Source organism: Falco rusticolus, chromosome Z (assembly GCF_015220075.1).
Source record: "Falco rusticolus isolate bFalRus1 chromosome Z, bFalRus1.pri, whole genome shotgun sequence".
Classification (NCBI taxonomy): Eukaryota; Metazoa; Chordata; class Aves; order Falconiformes; family Falconidae; genus Falco; species Falco rusticolus.
The window spans coordinates 50,012,936-50,031,054 of NC_051210.1; the positions used below are offsets into that span (position 1 = coordinate 50,012,936).

General features: G+C 45.7%; 1 protein-coding gene across 4 annotated transcripts in view; it reads left to right on the forward strand.

Moving 5' to 3' along the window:
• The first annotated feature begins 5,930 nt into the window (after positions 1-5,930).
• Positions 5,931-18,119, forward strand: part of PSIP1 (PC4 and SFRS1 interacting protein 1) — a 40,279-nt gene continuing 28,090 nt past the window's right edge. Inside the window, exons 1-5 of one of the 4 annotated variants that reach the window (XM_037373668.1) lie at positions 5,931-6,029; positions 6,770-6,904; positions 7,962-8,038; positions 10,528-10,666; positions 17,659-17,775. In XM_037373668.1, coding sequence (XP_037229565.1) covers positions 6,833-6,904; positions 7,962-8,038; positions 10,528-10,666; positions 17,659-17,775 — 405 coding nt within the window. In that variant the 5' untranslated portion in view covers positions 5,931-6,029; positions 6,770-6,832. Of the gene's footprint in view, positions 6,030-6,108; positions 6,235-6,746; positions 6,905-7,961; positions 8,039-10,527; positions 10,667-17,658; positions 17,776-18,119 lie in introns of those variants that run through there. The other 3 variants (XM_037373670.1, XM_037373669.1, XM_037373671.1) reach the window with 3 other exon arrangements.

Genomic DNA, 18,119 nt, shown 5'->3' on the forward strand with positions numbered 1-18,119 from the left:
CGGTCCCGCCCTTCCTTCCCAACGGCGACTTCCGGCTTCGCCCGTACCTCGAGGCGGCGCGCGGTGGGTCCTAGCAACGCCGCCGCTCCTGGCAACGCCGCCGCTCGGCGCTGGCGGGCGGGGCATCGCGCATGCGCCGGGAGGGCGGCGGGACGCCCGGCGGGCACCCGGCAGCTGCCCAGTGCCGCGCCCCGGGCTGTCGCCTCGCTTGACCGCCAGCGAGCCGCCGGTATCCCGCCCGCCGCCCCCCGCCCCGCTGCCGGGGACGGTTCCGGCTCCCTGGGAAGCGGAGGCGCGGTGCCGCTGAGGAGGCCGGGCGCGGGGCTCGGCGCGCCCACCGTCTGTGCCGCCCTCCCTCCCTGGGGGCTTGCGCCGCGTCCCGTGGAGAGGTCCCTCCGGGGCTCCCCGAGACTTGGAGTGCGCCCAGGTCTCCTCGGCCCGCTGCGGCGCCCGGCTGGGCACGGGCTGGGTGCGGCCGGGCAGCTCCTCGCGCCGCTGAGGCCCGGCGGCTACCGGCAGCGTAGGTGGCGTCCCCAGACACCTCTGCGTGGACCCGGGGGTGGCTGTACCCTCCTCCCAGGGCTGCTGGCGTGTCTGCAGCCGGGCAATCCTAGGCATGTTTTAGGGATGCTGAATCCCTAAAACAGATAATGGGGAATGCACAGGAAATGAAAGTAACCAGCTAATGTGAAAGCCAGGTGGAGACTTGGATGTCCTCAAGTATGGGGTGGTGTTCTCCACCCAGTTTATGGAGAAAATCAAGTGGGTAATGATTTTGAGAGACCATGAGACACTCGCAGCAATGGGGGAGATGGGTAACAAGGCTACCGCTCCCTCTCTCTTTGCCTGGCTATATGGATGGAAAGTTTCCTGTAAAACATGCGAACTGAGAGATCTCAAGCCCCAGATGTAAACATGTGTGATGTCAAAACAACAACAGCACGAGATGCTGAATAAAATCCACCCTACAATATCCTAGAAAAGTGGACATGGTATTCCTCTGGAAAGTGTCACAGGCTGAAGGGAATTAAAACAACTTTAAGTTAGCATTTTCAATAACTAACATTAATATATTGTCATAACTAGATACACATTCAGATGTTACTAACCAGTAATTTGAAAGGTACTTTTTATATATTCTTGTACATGACCAGAATTTCCACAGGCCCAGAGAAATCTGGGTCTTCTTGCATGAGCAGGGTTGAATTACAGCTATCACAAACCACATTTGGAAAAGCATCAGTTAAAATAGTCTCTTAAAAGAACGTGGGTCTGTATCTGAAGAAGAAAAATGTATAATGATGTCCATAGATTACCAGGTTATCTAGGAAATAAGTAATCCACAAATGCCTGGGTTAATTTTAGAAAACACAGTCTAACAATGACCAAATTCTTTGAGAACACACAGTCCAGAAGGTGAACAAGTCGCTTAAGAGACAATAATATACGGATGGATGGTGCACAGAATGGGCACATGTGGAAACACGGGGGAAAAACACTATGAGAAACTCAATTATCCTTATCTGTAGAAGGGATTACATAATTTAACTGTAACCAAAACTGACCCCAAGCAATAGCATAGGTAGAGACACATGAAGATTGGATATATAAGACTCCAGTGAGCCTACATGACTCTTGAGTTGTGTAAGCTGCCGTGTTTCTTCAGCACTGAATATGCAGCACCCATCACTCTTGACAGGCTGCGTGTATTGTATTGCTGTTTATGTAAGTACTGTTCTCTTATCACTATGGGGAGCTGTGTTGCATTACCTGTTCTCAGGTTTTCTACGTTGTATTTGGTCTGGTAACGTCCGCTCCACCTTTGATGTTACTTTTTAATCTGGATGCAACAACTGGAAACAAGCAGAATGAAGTCTTAGCCTTTCTTTAATTCAGACTTGAATCTAAATGTGTCAGATTTTATAACATCAAAAATCTACAGAGAAATACTATTAGAAATTTAAATTAAAACATAGCTTACATTTATTTTTATGTATTTATAAAAACACTTTAAAATTGTTGGGGTTTTTGTTCTAGTTGGAATTCCCTAACAGGAGCAATATTACGCTAAAGATATTTATGAAGTTAAAATCAGCTTCTGTCAACCACAGAGCTGCATTTGGTCCTCACTCAGAAAAACACTCACACTGAATTCAAAGTACAGCTAATTGCTGTGGCTTACAGGTCAGCATGACTTCCCTTGTAACTGCAAGTACTGCCATAGCACACAAGATGCTCTATCACTTTTTATTCCGAAGGGTTCCCTGTTGCTTACAACTGCAGAAATACCACTTTGGACTAAAATTTTCTAAGACGTGGTGAAGTGTAGCCTGATACTGCTATCCTTCAAGGTACAGACTGAACCTTTAATTGCATGAGACAAAAAGCTCAGTTATATTTTTTACACTCTCAGAGGTAAATCTCAAAACTTGATTTCTAGTTTGTGACCTAATCTGTAGAAAGTGGTCTGTGACCTGTAAAGTGGCTTTCAGCTGTGTTTTGCTACTTCTGCATCATGCAGTTATTTTAAATGTCTTGTGCCAAATCAAAGAAGTTCTTTGCCCAGAGTGCACAAAATCGGAAGATTTCATTATGCTGTAGTTATTTTTTTTGCAGATGAAAAATACATCTGCTGGTGTCTGATGAGCAGTCAAAAATTGAACATGATGCAAAGTGGCCTTGGCTAATGAAAAATTATAAATTATGGGTTACTATGGAAGGAATCATAGACATTTAACACCATGTCTGCAAGTTCTAGTGTGGTTTTTGCACCATAATAGCTTACCAGATGCTGAACCATGAGTTTATCTGCCCAAAATAACACATGTATTATCTTTTAACTTGATTCATAAAAATTACAGTAGACACAATACTGCTGCTACATGCATGTAGTAAACAATCACCCTTCTTTCCTTCCCCACTGAAAAACACATCTTATATAGACACTTAGGCATTTCTTCACAGTTCAAGGAATATTTTGGCTAAAACCTACATGTATTCAGGATAAATGGAGTTTTTTTAGAAAGGTGGAATCAAAACAGAGCTGTATCACAGATGAAATTCATCATTAACTTATTTCTTATTCTTCAGAGAGATTTGTTGATGGATGTGTTTAGAAACTGCTTTACATGCAGGATAAAGGAGGGAACATGGTGCTTCACTGTGGCTCTGGCCCTGGTACATCAGGAAGCAAGTGCTTCACTTGCAGACAGGATACCAGCTTTTTGCCATGCAACCTAGGCCACATCTGCAGGAAATTGGTTGGCATGGCTGTTTCAAACAGGCAAACTCAAGACATACAACTACACAACTCCTCACAGGAGGTACTGGTTTTCATCTATAAAGGTAATTCATGGCTTCTAACAATATGTATCAGCGTACTGACCTCCTAGTCCAGCATCAGATGGCAGGTCTGGCTGAAGCCCTACAGATTCTGTCTTCACAATGAAACTGTTTGCTAAAAAATTCTGATATGGTCCTAAAAGTTTAACAGCATCAGTATGGCATGGGACTGTCAAAGTAGTGTCTGGAATGCAAAAGATATTTTTTTCCTTCTGTTGTGTCTGTACTTGAACAGTTTACCTTCAATCTTATGTTTATGTAACGTACAAATGAGCTCAACTGCACACAAAATATAACTTGTTCAAACAGTTTTATTTTTCACTTTTTAAATCGAATTTTACTTTGTTTTATTTACCTTTTAAAAAGGCTTTATTCACATTAGTCTCTTTTGAAAAGCACACTGCTTTTCAATGAAGCCAAGTAATCTTGAGTTGCTTCCTTAATTAGGAAAAACAAAATTCTTAGCTGCTCTCACTGATTTTAATACAAGGTGCAAAACTTCTGATTCTTGAGACACTTCAGATTCAAAAGACTGTTTCCAAAGACTGTCCTCAAGAGAAGCATTGCTTCTTCAAAACTAAAATATGAAATTATTTAATCTGATATGGAATACAAATGTAACTATATGATTAAACAGAGTAGTGACTTAGCTAAGGGAATCCCTGCAGATTCTCAGTTCCTGCATAGCAAAGTATTAATATACAGAGTTTTTGCAGTACTCAACACTTTCTCATTTAGGAAAAAATACAAAACTATGTATGCTGCAATAGGAGTGATTGAATATAGCTAAATAAAGACTAAATATCTGGCAATGAGATACAATTTCTACCACTGTGAGACTTCTATCTTCCTCTAAACAATTCTAGATGTACAGTCTACCTTAGTCTTAATTTTTTAACAACATGTGCCACAACTGGTCATCTGTTTGCGCATAGGAAGAAAGTTTTTTTCCTGTCTAATATGCCGATGATCTATTTTCTGATGAGCTCTTCTCTAACCATGTAGAAAGTTGGTATTTATGTCAGGGTTATGAGCTTCACAACCTCCAAGAAAATCGACTGAATTTGACTGGTTTAAGGCATTGGAAAACTGCAGTTTGTTCCTGGTCAACACAGATGGAGTAAAGTATTTCAATTAACATTTGTAAGTGACCATTTTGCATTTGAGAAGAAGAGAGCCTAGAACAAAGCACAGTTTGCTCTGGGGCAACTGCAGTGGGAGTTTCAGACACGAGTTGAGTTTCTGTACCAAAACTGAAAGCAGTAAGGTGATTCTTCGCACACAACTTAACTTTGTGTGCAAGTAGGAGGGAGGGAAGCTGGCAGAAAACCAGACTGTAAAACTTGTGCATCAGGCCACATGCTGAGGATGATCACTGAAGTGCAAAATGGTCAGGTATGCCCCTGTGAGCCAATGTACTTGTGTAAGAAGTAACCTTTTGTGCTGCTACTCCTACAGCTTTTTGCTGGTTTTGGCACCCGTGTCAGCACAACACACGGTACAGTGACTCGCAGGTGGTGCTGCGTGGGACCATCTATCTGACAGAGAGCTGACAGGCCGGCTGATTTTCAGTGCAGAGGGAGAACTAAAACTAGACCCAACAGGGCGGGCAGACAGGGAGAAAGAAGCTGCTGAGTTAAAATCTGGATCCAAGGTCTTCTGTTTGTAGAAAGGTATTTGTGGGGGAAAGTGTGGGGCGGCTGGAGGTACCTGATGCACTCAGCAGAGGCTGGCCATCTTGACAGACAGCAAGGGGAGAGGAGGATGCAGTGGCTGAAATGCTGGGAGAGGAGTGAGCTTCACACCGACGGGTGAACAAGCCAGGAAAGGGTAGATAATGGAGAGGACAAGTGGGGTGGGGTGGGTAACACAAAAGCTGAACTAACAGTAATCCCAGAAAAAAAAACCCAGGAGTTGATAGCAACTAAGTTGTGGGTAAGAACTTCGTAGGCTGAAGAGACCGAAACTGTGGGTTGTTGGATGCTTGGGGAAGTCAAGACATCGAGAGCAGCAGGTAGGTGAGCAGCGCTGGGGGAGCACGAGCGGCTGTGGGGCAGCAGCACGACGGGGTAAGGCCCGGGAAAGGGGGGGCTCTGTAACAGGGCTCGTGGGGCAGGAGAAACACAAAGGGACCGGTGGGGACAACACACCCGCCCAAGGTACGGCCAGGGGTGGTGACCAGTCTGCGAGTGGGGCGGCGTTCCTGGCTGGGAAGGGCCCCGTCGCGAGGCCACGGACTCAGACGCCGGTGAAAACAACTCTGGGGCAGCAGCCGCGGCTGCAGCGGTGCCAGCCCCCGGCCGTGCCCGTGGCGCTGAGCGAGGGAGCGCCGCCCCCGCGTCTGTCAGCCACGCTGCCACCGGCGCGACCCCCACCGCAGCTCGCCCCACTCTGGGGAGCCCGGGAGCAGCGTGGGTCGTACTCGCGGGGCCGGCCGCGGCCGCCGCCTGCGGCCAGGAGGGGAAGCGGGGCGACACACGGCCGGGAGGCCCCCGCCCCCGCACTACCGCCGAGGGCGGCCCGCGGGGCTGCGCCGCGCCGCTCCTCCTTCGCCGCTCCGCCAACCCCGCAGCGCCGCGGCTGCCCCGCCCCCGCGGAAAGAGGGAGGAGCCACTTCTACGATGCGGGGAGAAACCTTAAATAGACTCGATCGTTTCCTTCCTCCATTGCCATCTCGGGGCACCTAGGTAAGTGGTTGCTTATTGTTGTGGCTCGCGTCCTCCTCAGGCTTGCGTGGGGGGGCCAAGTCGTCTGTTTTCTACAGGGCCTGCGCTGATTCGCCTGGGACACCCCCGCGGCCGGTTGCGGCGTGCAGGTTGGTCCCGCCCCGCCTGGCGGGAGGAGGGAGCGCAGCCGTGTCTCCCGCGGCGGGTGCTCCTGCAGGCGGCTGAGGTGGGCTGCGGGTCGGGCGCCAGCGCGGTGGGTGGCGAGGCGGCAGGCCGCCGCGGTGGAGGCGGTGGGAGGACGGGCAAGCGGGTAGATGGGCAGGCGGGTAGGTAGGCAGACGGGCGGAGTTTACCTTCCGCGCCATCACGCCTTATGGGGGCGGGGGGGGAGGGAGGGAGCAGGCGGGCTTCGCGTCCGTGTGGCGGGAGCCCTGCTGGTTGGGGAAGGGGAGCTTCGGCCGCGGCGGGCGAGCAGCGCCGAGCCGTGTGTGCGCGGGGGCGGGCGAGCGGGGGGCGGGCGGCGCTCCCGCCTGCGTGCGGCCCAGCGCGGCCCGCGTGGGTTTGTGTGCAGCGTCGGAGCCGCGGACATGCCGCGCGCGGGGGCTGCGGGCGCGACCGTGGGGCTCCCCGAGGGCTCCCGGCGGCGGTGGGAGCAGGCGCGGCGCGGGGTCCCTCGGCAGCCGGTCGGGAGCGCGCTGTTAATGTTTCTCATGTCTTGCCCTTGACTCCGCTCCCCAGCCCCAGTGTGTTTATTCCGACAGGGGTAGTCGGACGGCAAGCAGCGTCCCGGTGAACGCTGCAGAGCGTCGCGTCCGGGAGCAAACATGAGCCGCGAGTACAAACCTGGAGACTTGATCTTTGCCAAGATGAAAGGTTACCCCCATTGGCCCGCCAGGGTAAGGCGCCCCCTCCCTCCCCCGCAGGCCGCAACGCCCTCCCGCGCGGTACCTGGCCCCTGCGCCGCCTCCCCCGCCGCTGGCGCTTTGTGCCGCAAGAAGCGCCTTCAGACACCTGTGGAGAGTAATGCGGCTCAACCATGTCGCACCTTCAGCCTCGCCTCCTGCCAGGGAGGGCACGGTTGCACTCCCGTGGTTGGCAGCGACTTCTGAATCGCACTGCATATCCTGTGCTGTGCTCTGGCTTGCTGTTGTCTTATGCTTATCTTGTGTCCCTTCTCCTGTAACAGACAGACCTCTCTAGGAGTCGTTAGTTGGCCTAATTTGCATAATAACTTTTAGAAGTGAGGGGCGCTGTATGGTAGCATGATGCTGGAGCTCTGCAGGCACCTAACTGTATGGAAATACTGTTCCGAATAATTGTGCTTTTTTGAAAAAAAGAAAAACATAAAGTTATGGCAGAGTAACTCTTAGTCAGCTGTTCCTACAGTGCTGCTTCTAGCATAACCGAAGTGTATGCAATGAGTTGTCCAGGCCCTTTTTTGCCCTCTCCCTGGGAAGAGCCTTGGCAAGTTCTGTGATGGCTGTAGGTCATTTGCCAGTTGTGGGAACATAGATAAAATTATGAGATACATAGAAAAGGTGCTGGCTTAAGAATTTTTTTTGTAAACGCTTATTGACCTTTCCTCTTTGTTGTAGTTGATATTTTGGGCTTGGGCAAGTTACCAGCTCTCCCCAAGGGTAGGAAGTCTAGCTGTTACTTATGCTCTAAGAGGGACAGTAGTTGGGTGGAGTTGAATTGTGCTTTTTACCTGTATATCATGTCTCTCACTTGTAAAGAAAGTGGTCATGTGAAAAGTGTTGCCGTAACATAAAGTGGTGTAATTTCTTATTGTTGGTAAGTCTTTGATTTTTGTTGTATTTTTTTGATTTACAGTTAAAAAGAGATCTTGAGACCTCCTTTACTTCTCTGTAGCTTTTTTCCCCTTTTACTTATTTTCCCCTAGACTGTTCTTAAATGTTACGTGACTTGAGTAATAGTCTGTCTTTTCCTTAGGTGGATGAAGTTCCTGAAGGTGCAGTAAAGCCACCTGCGAATAAAATGCTTATTTTCTTTTTTGGCACCCATGAGACGTAAGTCTGTTATATTTAAGGGTTGTATTATTTTCATTGTAGAATGCCATGACAAGAACTTAACTGCTTGTCTGAGTGCAGTGTATTTTAAACTATAGCATTCAGTAGCAGACCAGCTCTTCCTAAATTAATCCTTTGACAAGACATGCTTCTCTAACATTTGCTTAAGCTATTTAAGGCATTGGTAAGACCATAACCATACCATGTAGACTTTCCTTGTCAGAAGAAAAATAATTGTACCCACAGTGGTATGACTGGTAGGTTTTTGTTTCTTAAATAATGGACTTTCATTATAGTTTCATATATCCTCAAAATTCTTAACACTAGATTGTCAAAATGCAGTAAGGCTGAGGACAATGAAATAGGCAAAATTTGAGAAACAGACAAATAATCATGTATTATGTTTTGGGGTGTTTTTTCTGGAGAGGTTTGGGGTTGGTGGGTATTGGTTTTTTATAAGATCTGGAGAGAAAAATGAGGCAGTGCAATCAGCTTTATACCTGCAGTTTTCAAAATACTTAACTTTGGGTACTTTCAGCCATGCTAGCATTTTGAATTTGTATAGTGTTTACTTTGAGGGACTGTATTTCTTCCACTGCTAAATTTGATTGTAAATATGCTGAATTTTATGCAGTTCTGTCTTTTTGCAAATTATGCTACTTTATAGCATGACTAGTTGTCCTAATGTAGATTTCTAAGACTTCAAAGTCAGTGCTACGTTTCTTGTCTGAATCTTTTGTTAAAAAGAATCAAAACCTATAATGGTGTGGGTTTAGTTCTGTGCTTTTTCTTAAGGAAATGGCAAATGATATTTAAACAGGTCAGAGATAGAAGTTCTGTGTGCAAGTACTCCTGTTTATTGCATTTAGAGTTATAAAATGATTTGGGTTGGAAGGGACCTTGAGAGTTCTAACTCTCCTGCCATGGGCCAGGACACCTACTAGACAGGTTTGCCCAAAGCCCCATCCAGCCTGGCCTTGAACACTTCTGGGTATGAGGCTCTGACCAACCTGTTCCAGTGTTTCACCAAACTCACAGTAAAGAATTTCTTCATAATATCTAAAATAAAAGAGGATAGGTTTAGACTAAAACCACTACCCCTTGTCCTATTGCTACAGGCAGTACTAAAGTCTCCCTGTCTTTCTTACAAGCCCTGTGTAGGTACAGCGTGGCTGCTATAAGGTCTCCTTGGATCCTTCTCTAGGCTGAACCACCCCAAGTCTCTCAGCCTGTCTTTATAGGAGAGGTGCTCCAGCCCTCTGATCATCCTCGTGGTCTTCCTTTGGACTTGCTCTAACAGGTCCATATCATTTTGTTGGGGGCTTCAGAGCTGAAAGTAGTATTGCAGGTGGGGGTCTCATGAGAGCAGAGTAGAGGGTGAGAATCCCCTCCCTCCACCAGCTCGCCATGCTTCTTTTGATGCAGTCCAGGACATGGTTGGCTTTCTGGGCTGCAGGCACACATTTTTGGGCCATGATGAACTTCTGTTCCACAAGCTCCCCTAAGTCCTTCTTTAGTCCTTCTTGTCAGGGCTGCTCTCAATGCATTCTGCACCCAACCTATATCGATACTGGGGGTTGCCCTGACCCAGGTGCCGGACTTTGTGCTTGGTCTTGTTGAATTTCATGAGGTTTGCATGGGCCCACCTCTCAAGCCTGTCCGGGTCCCTCTGAAAGGGAGGAAAGGCTTTGGGTTTTTTCTTCTTTTTCTTTATCTTACTAAGTATTTATTGAAATTGCCTTAATCTAGTACTTCACATCTGTCTTTTAGTAAGCCATGCTAAGACAAGATACATTGCCCTGTTGAATTAAAGAGTAAGCATTCTCTACTCTGTTATAACTTGTTACTTGTTCTTTGTTTTAAGAAGTGATTTCTGTGATTCTTCTGTGAAGAAGACTTCTATATGTTTGGCTTGTATGCCCATGCATTTCTTTAACTGTTACTATCTTTCAGTATATTGAAAGTGTTGCTTTTTCTTATTCTGAAATTTTGTTTTAACTGGATTATTTTTAATTCAATTACTTAGAAGATTTTCTTTGTTAGCTTGGAGCTCTTTTTTATCCTTTAAATTGTTCTCTTGCCTTACATTGTCCAGATTCAAAGATTTTTTTATTAACATTTAAGCCTCTTTTTTTTTTCCTAAGAAAGCAGCTGCTTTTTCTGTTTGTTTGTAAACTACTCAGTTTTTAATTGTTCCCGTTTTACAGTAGTTAGGTGTCTTATCAGCTTCAGTCTGAGATGCAGCTTTGGCTGTTTCTTGCTCAGACACTCAACGCCCTGGGAAACAGGGGTCCCGTATGTGTGGTGCTAGTAATGGAAGACTTGAGCTGTTGAAGGCAGAAGTTGAGAAAACCAAAGATGCTTATGTAGCAGAACTAGTTGTTGCAGTAGTAATGAATTTTGTATCTTAATAAAATTTGGTGCTTACTGCTTTGAAAAAACTAACCATTTAAACTATGAAATTTTTTCTTGTTTGTTCTCTCCTTAAGGGCATTTTTGGGACCAAAGGACATATTCCCTTACCTTGAAAATAAAGATAAATATGGCAAACCAAATAAAAGAAAGGGTTTTAATGAAGGTTTGTGGGAAATCGACAACAACCCCAGAGTGAAGTTTTCTCATCAGCAGGTAAGAGTCTGCAAATGAGTCTGTATGTAGAGGCTGCAAATCTTTGTTGCTGTGCTGTTGTGGGGAGTGGGGGAGGGAAAAAGGCAAGGAGTGTTTCCCAGCTGTAGGGTAATGAATTAGTGCTGTTGTTCAGCTGTGGGTTAGACCAGTTGTGTTTTTTAAAAAATACTTTAAATCTAATATTTGTCATAAGAGGTGGAAGGTGTTTAAATGGAGATACCTGTTTATTGTAGCAAGCTTGTGATGAATCATGTGGACAGTTTGGGAACACAAGGCTAAAAGTTTTAACACTTTACAGTATACATCAAGTTTTACTTACAGCTATATATATGCTTATAACTATGTCTATTTCTCAGATACTTAACTTTGGAACTATACAGCTGTGCTTGAAAAGTGGTAGTTTTTTTGAATCTCAGTCAACTACTTCTTTCTGTCCTCTAAACCCAAGTGCTTTTCTCCACAAGTATCCTTGTAATAAAGTAATCCTTAGTGTATAGTATTATCCTTCTAGTGGTTGGAAACACTGTGATGCTTGAATTTTGCCCCCAAACTGTGACTTGACTTCCTTGATTTGCTCCTCATTTCATGCTTTCTTGGTAAATCTTCCAGGCTTAAACTGGAGCTATGCAGTGCTGCCCATAGAAAGACCCAAACTTAATCAAGAAATTGTCTTGCTCATTTTCTTTGCCTACCTGCTGTGAACACTTTGTAGCCTCTTGGTTTTGCAGTGTGCACTGGACCCTGATCACATTGCCTTGTAGGGAAAGCTGCAGTAATAGTAAAAAGAATTGGTTTCTTTTGGTATTACTTCCTGCTCTTGCAGGATGTGCCAGATTGCCATTTTAGCACCAGTGAATCCCTGCTTTCATAAGGTATCTGAAGTTACTATGTTTCTAGTTTGAAGGAGAACATGGATAAAGAGTTTCAGAGTTTCTGAAGTAGAGTTGAGAGGTAAGATAATGTATTCCAGATGTGCATTTTTTCTGCTTCAGAATATGGAAAGATGCGGATCCCCTCAGCACAGTGGGAAGGACTTCATTAATAAGGGACAGATTCTTTCTGATATTGCAGAATGAGTCTGTATACCTTCTTGCTTTTTTCTTTGTGACTGTTTAGGAGAGATGCTCTGTGGGTGGCTGAGGCAGTTGTGAACCTTAAGTGAGGTGTATGTTACCAGTCATTCTAACAAGGTGAAAATCGGGGTATAAACAAGCTTGTCTAATACTTTGTTTCGCAGCAGGAATCAGTAACTTCATTAAGCAGTGCTCTGCATTGCTTGTGTAGCATGTCAGACATTCCGAATACATTTCCAATTGGAAAGACACAACATACTGTCAAGAGATACTTTCAGACTGCTTTCCTAGTCTGGCAGCTTTTCTGCAGGGTAGTCCTTTCCACCTTTTGAGTTCTGTTCAGATACTTCATTCAACTTCAGTGGCAGATCCTACACAGATGCTTTCTGTGAACTGGTCAGGTTCTGTCTTGTAGCCATTGGCTTGTTCTTTGCTATTTTTTCCCCCCTGTTGCTTTGTTTTAAAAAAAATCTTTTTCTGCAAGTTGTATTGAAAATCGGCTCCTATAAGTGAGGCTTGAAATTACTAGAAAAAGAAACTGCTCTTAGTAGGAATGTTCAAACTGGAATATTGTGTCCAGTTGTGGGCTTCTCAGTACAGGAGACACGGACATACTGGAGAGAGTCCCATGAAGGGCCACAAAGATGATGGAGCATAACATCTCTGCTCTGAGGAAAGCCTGAGAGAGCTTAAACTATTCAACCCTGGGGGGGCTCAGGAGAGATCCATCAGTGTATACAATACATGAAGGGAGGGGGAAGAGAGATGGAGCCAGGCTTTTTTCAGTGGTGCTTAGTGACAGGACCAGAGGCAGTGGGCACAAGCTGAAATACTGGAGGTTCCCTCTGAAAATGAGCAGGTGGGTTTTATTGCTATGAAGGTGGGTGAGCATGTGTGGCATATGATGCTAGAGACATACCCACAAGCATGGGCACAGGTTGCTCAGGGAGGCTGTAGAGTCTCCATCTGTGGAGATAGTCAAAAGCCATCTGGAAATGGTTCTGGTTGGCCAGCTCTGGGTGTCACTGCTTGAGCAGAAGGGTTGAACCAGGTTGAATTACAGAATGAAGTAATACAGTAAACTTGCACAAATTTCCTTCTGAATTTTAACTCTAACTTTAGAAAGCCTTTCTTTTGATAGACTTCTCTTTCTAGCCTGTGCTGTGCATTGTTAAAAAGTTGGAGTAAATTACAGAATGGTTGGGGTTGGAAGGGACCCCTGGAGATGATCTAGTCCAACGCCCTGGTAAAGCAGGTTCTCCTAGAGCAGGTTGCGCAGTCATGTCCAGGTGGGTTTGGAATGTCTCCAGAGAAGACTACACAGCCTTTCTGGGCAGCCTGTTCCAGTGCTGTGTCACCCTCGAGTTCTTCCTCATATTCAGATGGAACTTGTGTTTCAGTTTCTGCCCATTGCCCCTTGTCTTGTCAGCTGTCACGGCTGAAAAGAGCCTGGCCTTATCCTCTTTAACACCCACACTTAGATAATGGTATGCATTCATAAGATCTCCCCTCAGTCGTCTTTTCTCCAGGCTAAACAGGCCCATCTCTCTCAGCCTTGCCTCATAAGGGAGATGCTCTAGTACCCTTATCTTGGTAGGCCTCCACTGGCCTATTTCTAGCGGGTCTGTGCCTCTCTTGAACTGGGGAGCCCAGAACTGGGCCCAGCACTTCAGGTGTGGCCTCACCAGGGCAGAGTAGAGGGGCAGGATAACATTCCTTGACCTGCTGGCCATGCTTCTCCTGATGCGCCACAGGATCCCATTGGCCGCCTTGGCCACCAGGCCCCACTGCTGGCTCAGGGGCAGCTTGCTGTCCTCCAGGACTCCCAGGCCCTTTCCCGCAGAGCTGCCTCCCAGCAGGTCAGCCCCAGCCCGTGCTGGTGTGTGGGATTATTCCTCCCCGGGTGCAGGACCCTACACTTGCCTTTGTTACATAAAGTTCCTCTCCATCCAGCTCTCCAGCCTGTCCAGGTCTTGCTGAACAGCAGCACAGCCTACTGGTGTACCAGCCACTCCTCCCAGTTTTGTGTCATCAGCAACCATGCTGAGGGGACAGTCTGTCCCTTCATCCAGGTCACTGGTGGATGAATTGAACAGGACTGGACCCAGTGCTGACCCCTGGGGAGCACCATGGCTACAGGCCTCCGGCCAGACTGTGCTGCTGATCACAGCCCTTAATCACATCTGCCAGCACTCGCAGCACTCGGGAGTGCATCCCTTTGGGGCCTGTGGATTTGTGGGTGTCAGGTTTGCTTAAGTGAGCTCTAATGTGATCTTCCTCAACCAAAGGAAAATCTTCCTTTCTCCAGACTTCCTCTCTTACCTCCAGAGCAACTGGAGGGTTAGTCTTGAAGCAAAGGCGGCATTCAGTAACTTCTTGCCTTCTCAGTGTCCTTCATCACCAGGGCACCCACCTCATTCAGCAGTGGGCCCATGTTTTCCCTAGTCATCCTTTTCCTGCTGATGTACTTGGAGCCTTGTTTTTGATCTCCCTTACCAGATTTAATTCCAAATGAACCTTAGCCTTCCATGTTGCCTCCCTGTGGTTCTGAACACATCCCTATATTCCTCCCAAGTGGCCTGTCCCCTCTTCCACATCCTGTAAACCTTATTCTTTTGTTTGAGGTTGCCAGAAATTCCTTGCTCATCTATGCAAGCCTCCTACCTCCTTTGCTTGATTTCTTATTCATATGGATGCATTGATCTTGAGCTTGGAGAAAGTGATGCTTGACTACTAGCCAGCTTTCTTGGACTCCCCTACCTTCTAAGGCCCTAACCCGTGGGATTCTTCCAAGTAGGTCCTTGAAGAGGCTGAAGTTAGCTTTCCTGAAGTCCAAGGTTGCAGTCCTCCTTGTTGTCATACTTCCTCCACTTGGGATGCTGAACTCTGCCATCTCATGATCACTGCAGCCAAGGCTGCCCCTGATTTTCACACCTCCAAAGTCTTCCTTTGTTTATGAGTACAAGGTCCAGCAGCATGCCTCACCTCATTGGCATCACCACCTGCATCAAAATATTATTGTCAATGCGCTGCAGGAACCTTCTGGACTGCGTGTGCCTACCCATGTTGTCTTTGCAGGGACATAAAGCTAAATCAAGGCCTTAGTCAGCATTTAGCCAGCTCTTGTTACTTGTGGGCAGTTCTTGTTGGTGCTGAAGGAACACATATGCAGCTGACTGGCTTTGACAGTCTGTAAAATTGGGATCTAAAACAGAGTAAGTGTTACTTCATGTGAAATAGAACTGCCGATAAGGGTATGTTTCAGAGATAGCTTTACTATCTTTGTCAGGTTAATCAGTCAGGGATCTTCCTGGTTTTTCACAAAGCACTACTTTTTGGGTTTAATTCTTAGAATGTCAATATTATGTCAGTGTTCCACCAAAGATTATAGATGAGATGGAGGAACATCCCACTTTTCCAAGAATAAGAAAATTGTAGTGTGATGTTTGGTTTTTGTTTTGATTTTACTTTTTTCAGCTTATGTGCTGAAATTAGCTTTATTTATTCAGTACTTTGCAGGATAACATACAGTTCACAATGATGACACTTGAGGTACTTTAAAGTTCTTGTTGGTTTCCTTGATGTTTTGACTATGTGGCAGTTTTCCTGTTCATGAAGATGTTGCTTTAGCATCCTATTCTCAAAGTGGAGAAACAATTACGTACAGTTTCTCACTTCTAGTAAAAAGGGAAGGATGCTTATCTGCTTGATAACAGTCTCTGTGGCTATCTTGATTAACAGCTAAGGGTTTTCTGAGGGGTTGGGCTTCTGTATATTTTGATTGGGGAAGGAAGTTTTAAGACTGCTTGATGCAGGTATTTAGTCAGTTTTACTGGGAGTTTATGGGGAAGCTGATACCTGTTTTAAGGGTAGCAGAGTGGTTGAAATTGGCTTCTGAGGCCTTCCTTCCCATCTTTGCCAGAGGGGTATGGTAAGGCAACAGAACCACTCGTGCTGGGGGCTTTGGCACAGTTTACCCATTTCACATAAGCTTTTGTTACTGATTCTGGTAACATGAAAAAACAAATGTGTAGGAGAAAACACAGCAGCTTCCCTCCAGCCAACTCTGCTCACTAGTCACCAGTCCCTTTGTTGCACATGGCAGTTGGTCCCTTGGGTGAGGAGATGGCAGTGCAGGAGACTGATGCTACTGTGTAGGGGTTACTTTGCTTCTGCTGTTCCTCCTTTCTTACTCAGTTGCTCAGGTGTGGGCTTCTCTGTGGGCTGCCAACCCTTCTGTCCCTGCTCAGGCAATTCCTCTGGAATGGAGCCTGGCTTGGGTGACCCCTTGGGTGCCTCCTGCCTTGGCATCTCAGTTGGCTCAGTGTCCCTCATGCCCTGCACAGGCATCGTGTCTGTGTCAGCAGCCCCTTCTGCAGCACCTTCAGCCCTTCTCAGGCAGGTGCTTCTCTCCTCAGTGATTCCCTTCCCACAGTGGTGGTGTGAAGGCACTGTGCATTCCTGGCGGGCAGGTTTGGGGGTGTGTGGTGTGTGTGGCTCCGTTTGCCTGTTGCTGAGCCAGCTGGAACCGGTTTTGACCAGCTCAGGGCAATCCTAGGCTGGGTTCCACACAGGTGGCTGGCAGTAGGTGCTGACACCTGCCTGATCTTCTCCCACACACTACACCAGGGAAAATGGCAGTGTAGGCAGCAAGTGATCTCAAAAATGAAGTAGTTGTTTATGAAGACTGAGAGGAAAGGTAGGTAACATAAACAGTGTCTTGCCAGTATGCTTTTCTAACTATATATTAGTATATAACAGCCTATTAATATGTTGCAGCATTCAGTACACATTGGTGAGTGGAAAAGATTTTTTTTTTTAGCGAGGTCTGAGATGAATGAATGTAGTTGAAGATATTTCTTCCATCTCTATATTTGATCCACATGCAATTCATTGGGTTTAGAAAATATTCTTAAGAGTTAAGTGAAGCACAGTTACTGGACAGTAGCAGGGAAGACAGTTCAGTTGTCAGAGCCTTAAAAATTCAAGGGGAGTAGATAATTTCGTGTTTGGCTACACAGCAGGTAAGGTCAGAGGGGATTGGGTAATCAGATGGAAAAGTTGGCAAAGTCGGGCTTTTACTCTGGATACAGTAATGATATTAAAGGGACAGACTTGTCAGCTATTCATATAGAGGAATTCACTTGCATGTTTCCCCCCCTGTTCTTTTACTGGGCATATTTTGCCTTGATAAGTTCTTCCGAGAGCTGCTTTTTCTGTTTAACTGCCAGAACTGGCTGGAATGTTCTGAAAGCATTATTTATACTTTGCAGATGTTGCTTGTAAATGCTAGTAAGGGAGGTGGAGGGCAGAAGGGAGCTTGTGGCTTGGGCTTAAATCCAAACCCACTTCCTCAGTGCGGGGAAAAAATTAAGAGTCAGGGGCATTCTGCCAGCTTTGTTTGAAGGAGGTAATGGTGAAGATTGAGAACGTGATACATAATGTAATGGAATAAAAGAGTAATTTTAGCTTTACTTTCTGTATTTCCATGTTTCAGACTTGATGTCTCTAGCTTTTATCATGATCTCTTTTCTGCTCATGTTTTCAGGAACAGGTAGTTGGCTCATTTAAGATTGTCTCATGTAAAAAAGCATTTCTTGACCATAGCATCACAAGTTTTATTTGACCGAACCCAATTTTTTAAAATTATACATAAGAGAAAACTTAAATTGCACTATTTCTAGTGTGAAAAGAAGTTACAGCATTAGAGCTTGGAAATTTGATAATGATGATGCAATTTAAATAGAAAAATGGAAAGTAATGAAATAAGATATGTTGTAATATTATTGTAGTTCTGCTAAGGGGTTCCTTAGCATGATGCTTCCTTCAGTAATGTACCGGTGGTAGAACACTTCTCAGTGTCATTATTGTAGCTCAGGAGGAGATTTGGATCTCATTTTTGATGTTTTTGTATTGAAGTCCCATCCATCTGTTAACGCTACCATCAAGGAAGCTGTTCAAGAAGGTGGTCAGGAGCCTGCTGGAAGAAGTGAAGAAAAAGCAGTAGCTAAAAGAAGAAAGCCTACTGTCCGGAAAGTAAGTGACTGAATGTTTTGTTTTTAAAGTCAAAACTGTGTTGCATTGCCAGTGTTCAAAAAAAATGTAGAATGTTGACATGAACACTTAAAAGTGTTCAGGTAATAGTGATACAGTGAAAAAGTGTAGTGTGTAGTTACATTATCATGAACACAAAGTGAAATTTTAAGATCCACTATGGTATGTTGCTGGTTTTTAACCTGTTCTGACAACCATCAACAATCATGTACTGGAAAAAGTGGCCCTGCCTTAGGCTTTTAGATGTGTACCTAAAACTTGTGTCCAAGACAAAGTATTCAGAGTAAAAACCAGCCTGATGGTTATTAGTGTGTTCTCTTTTCACT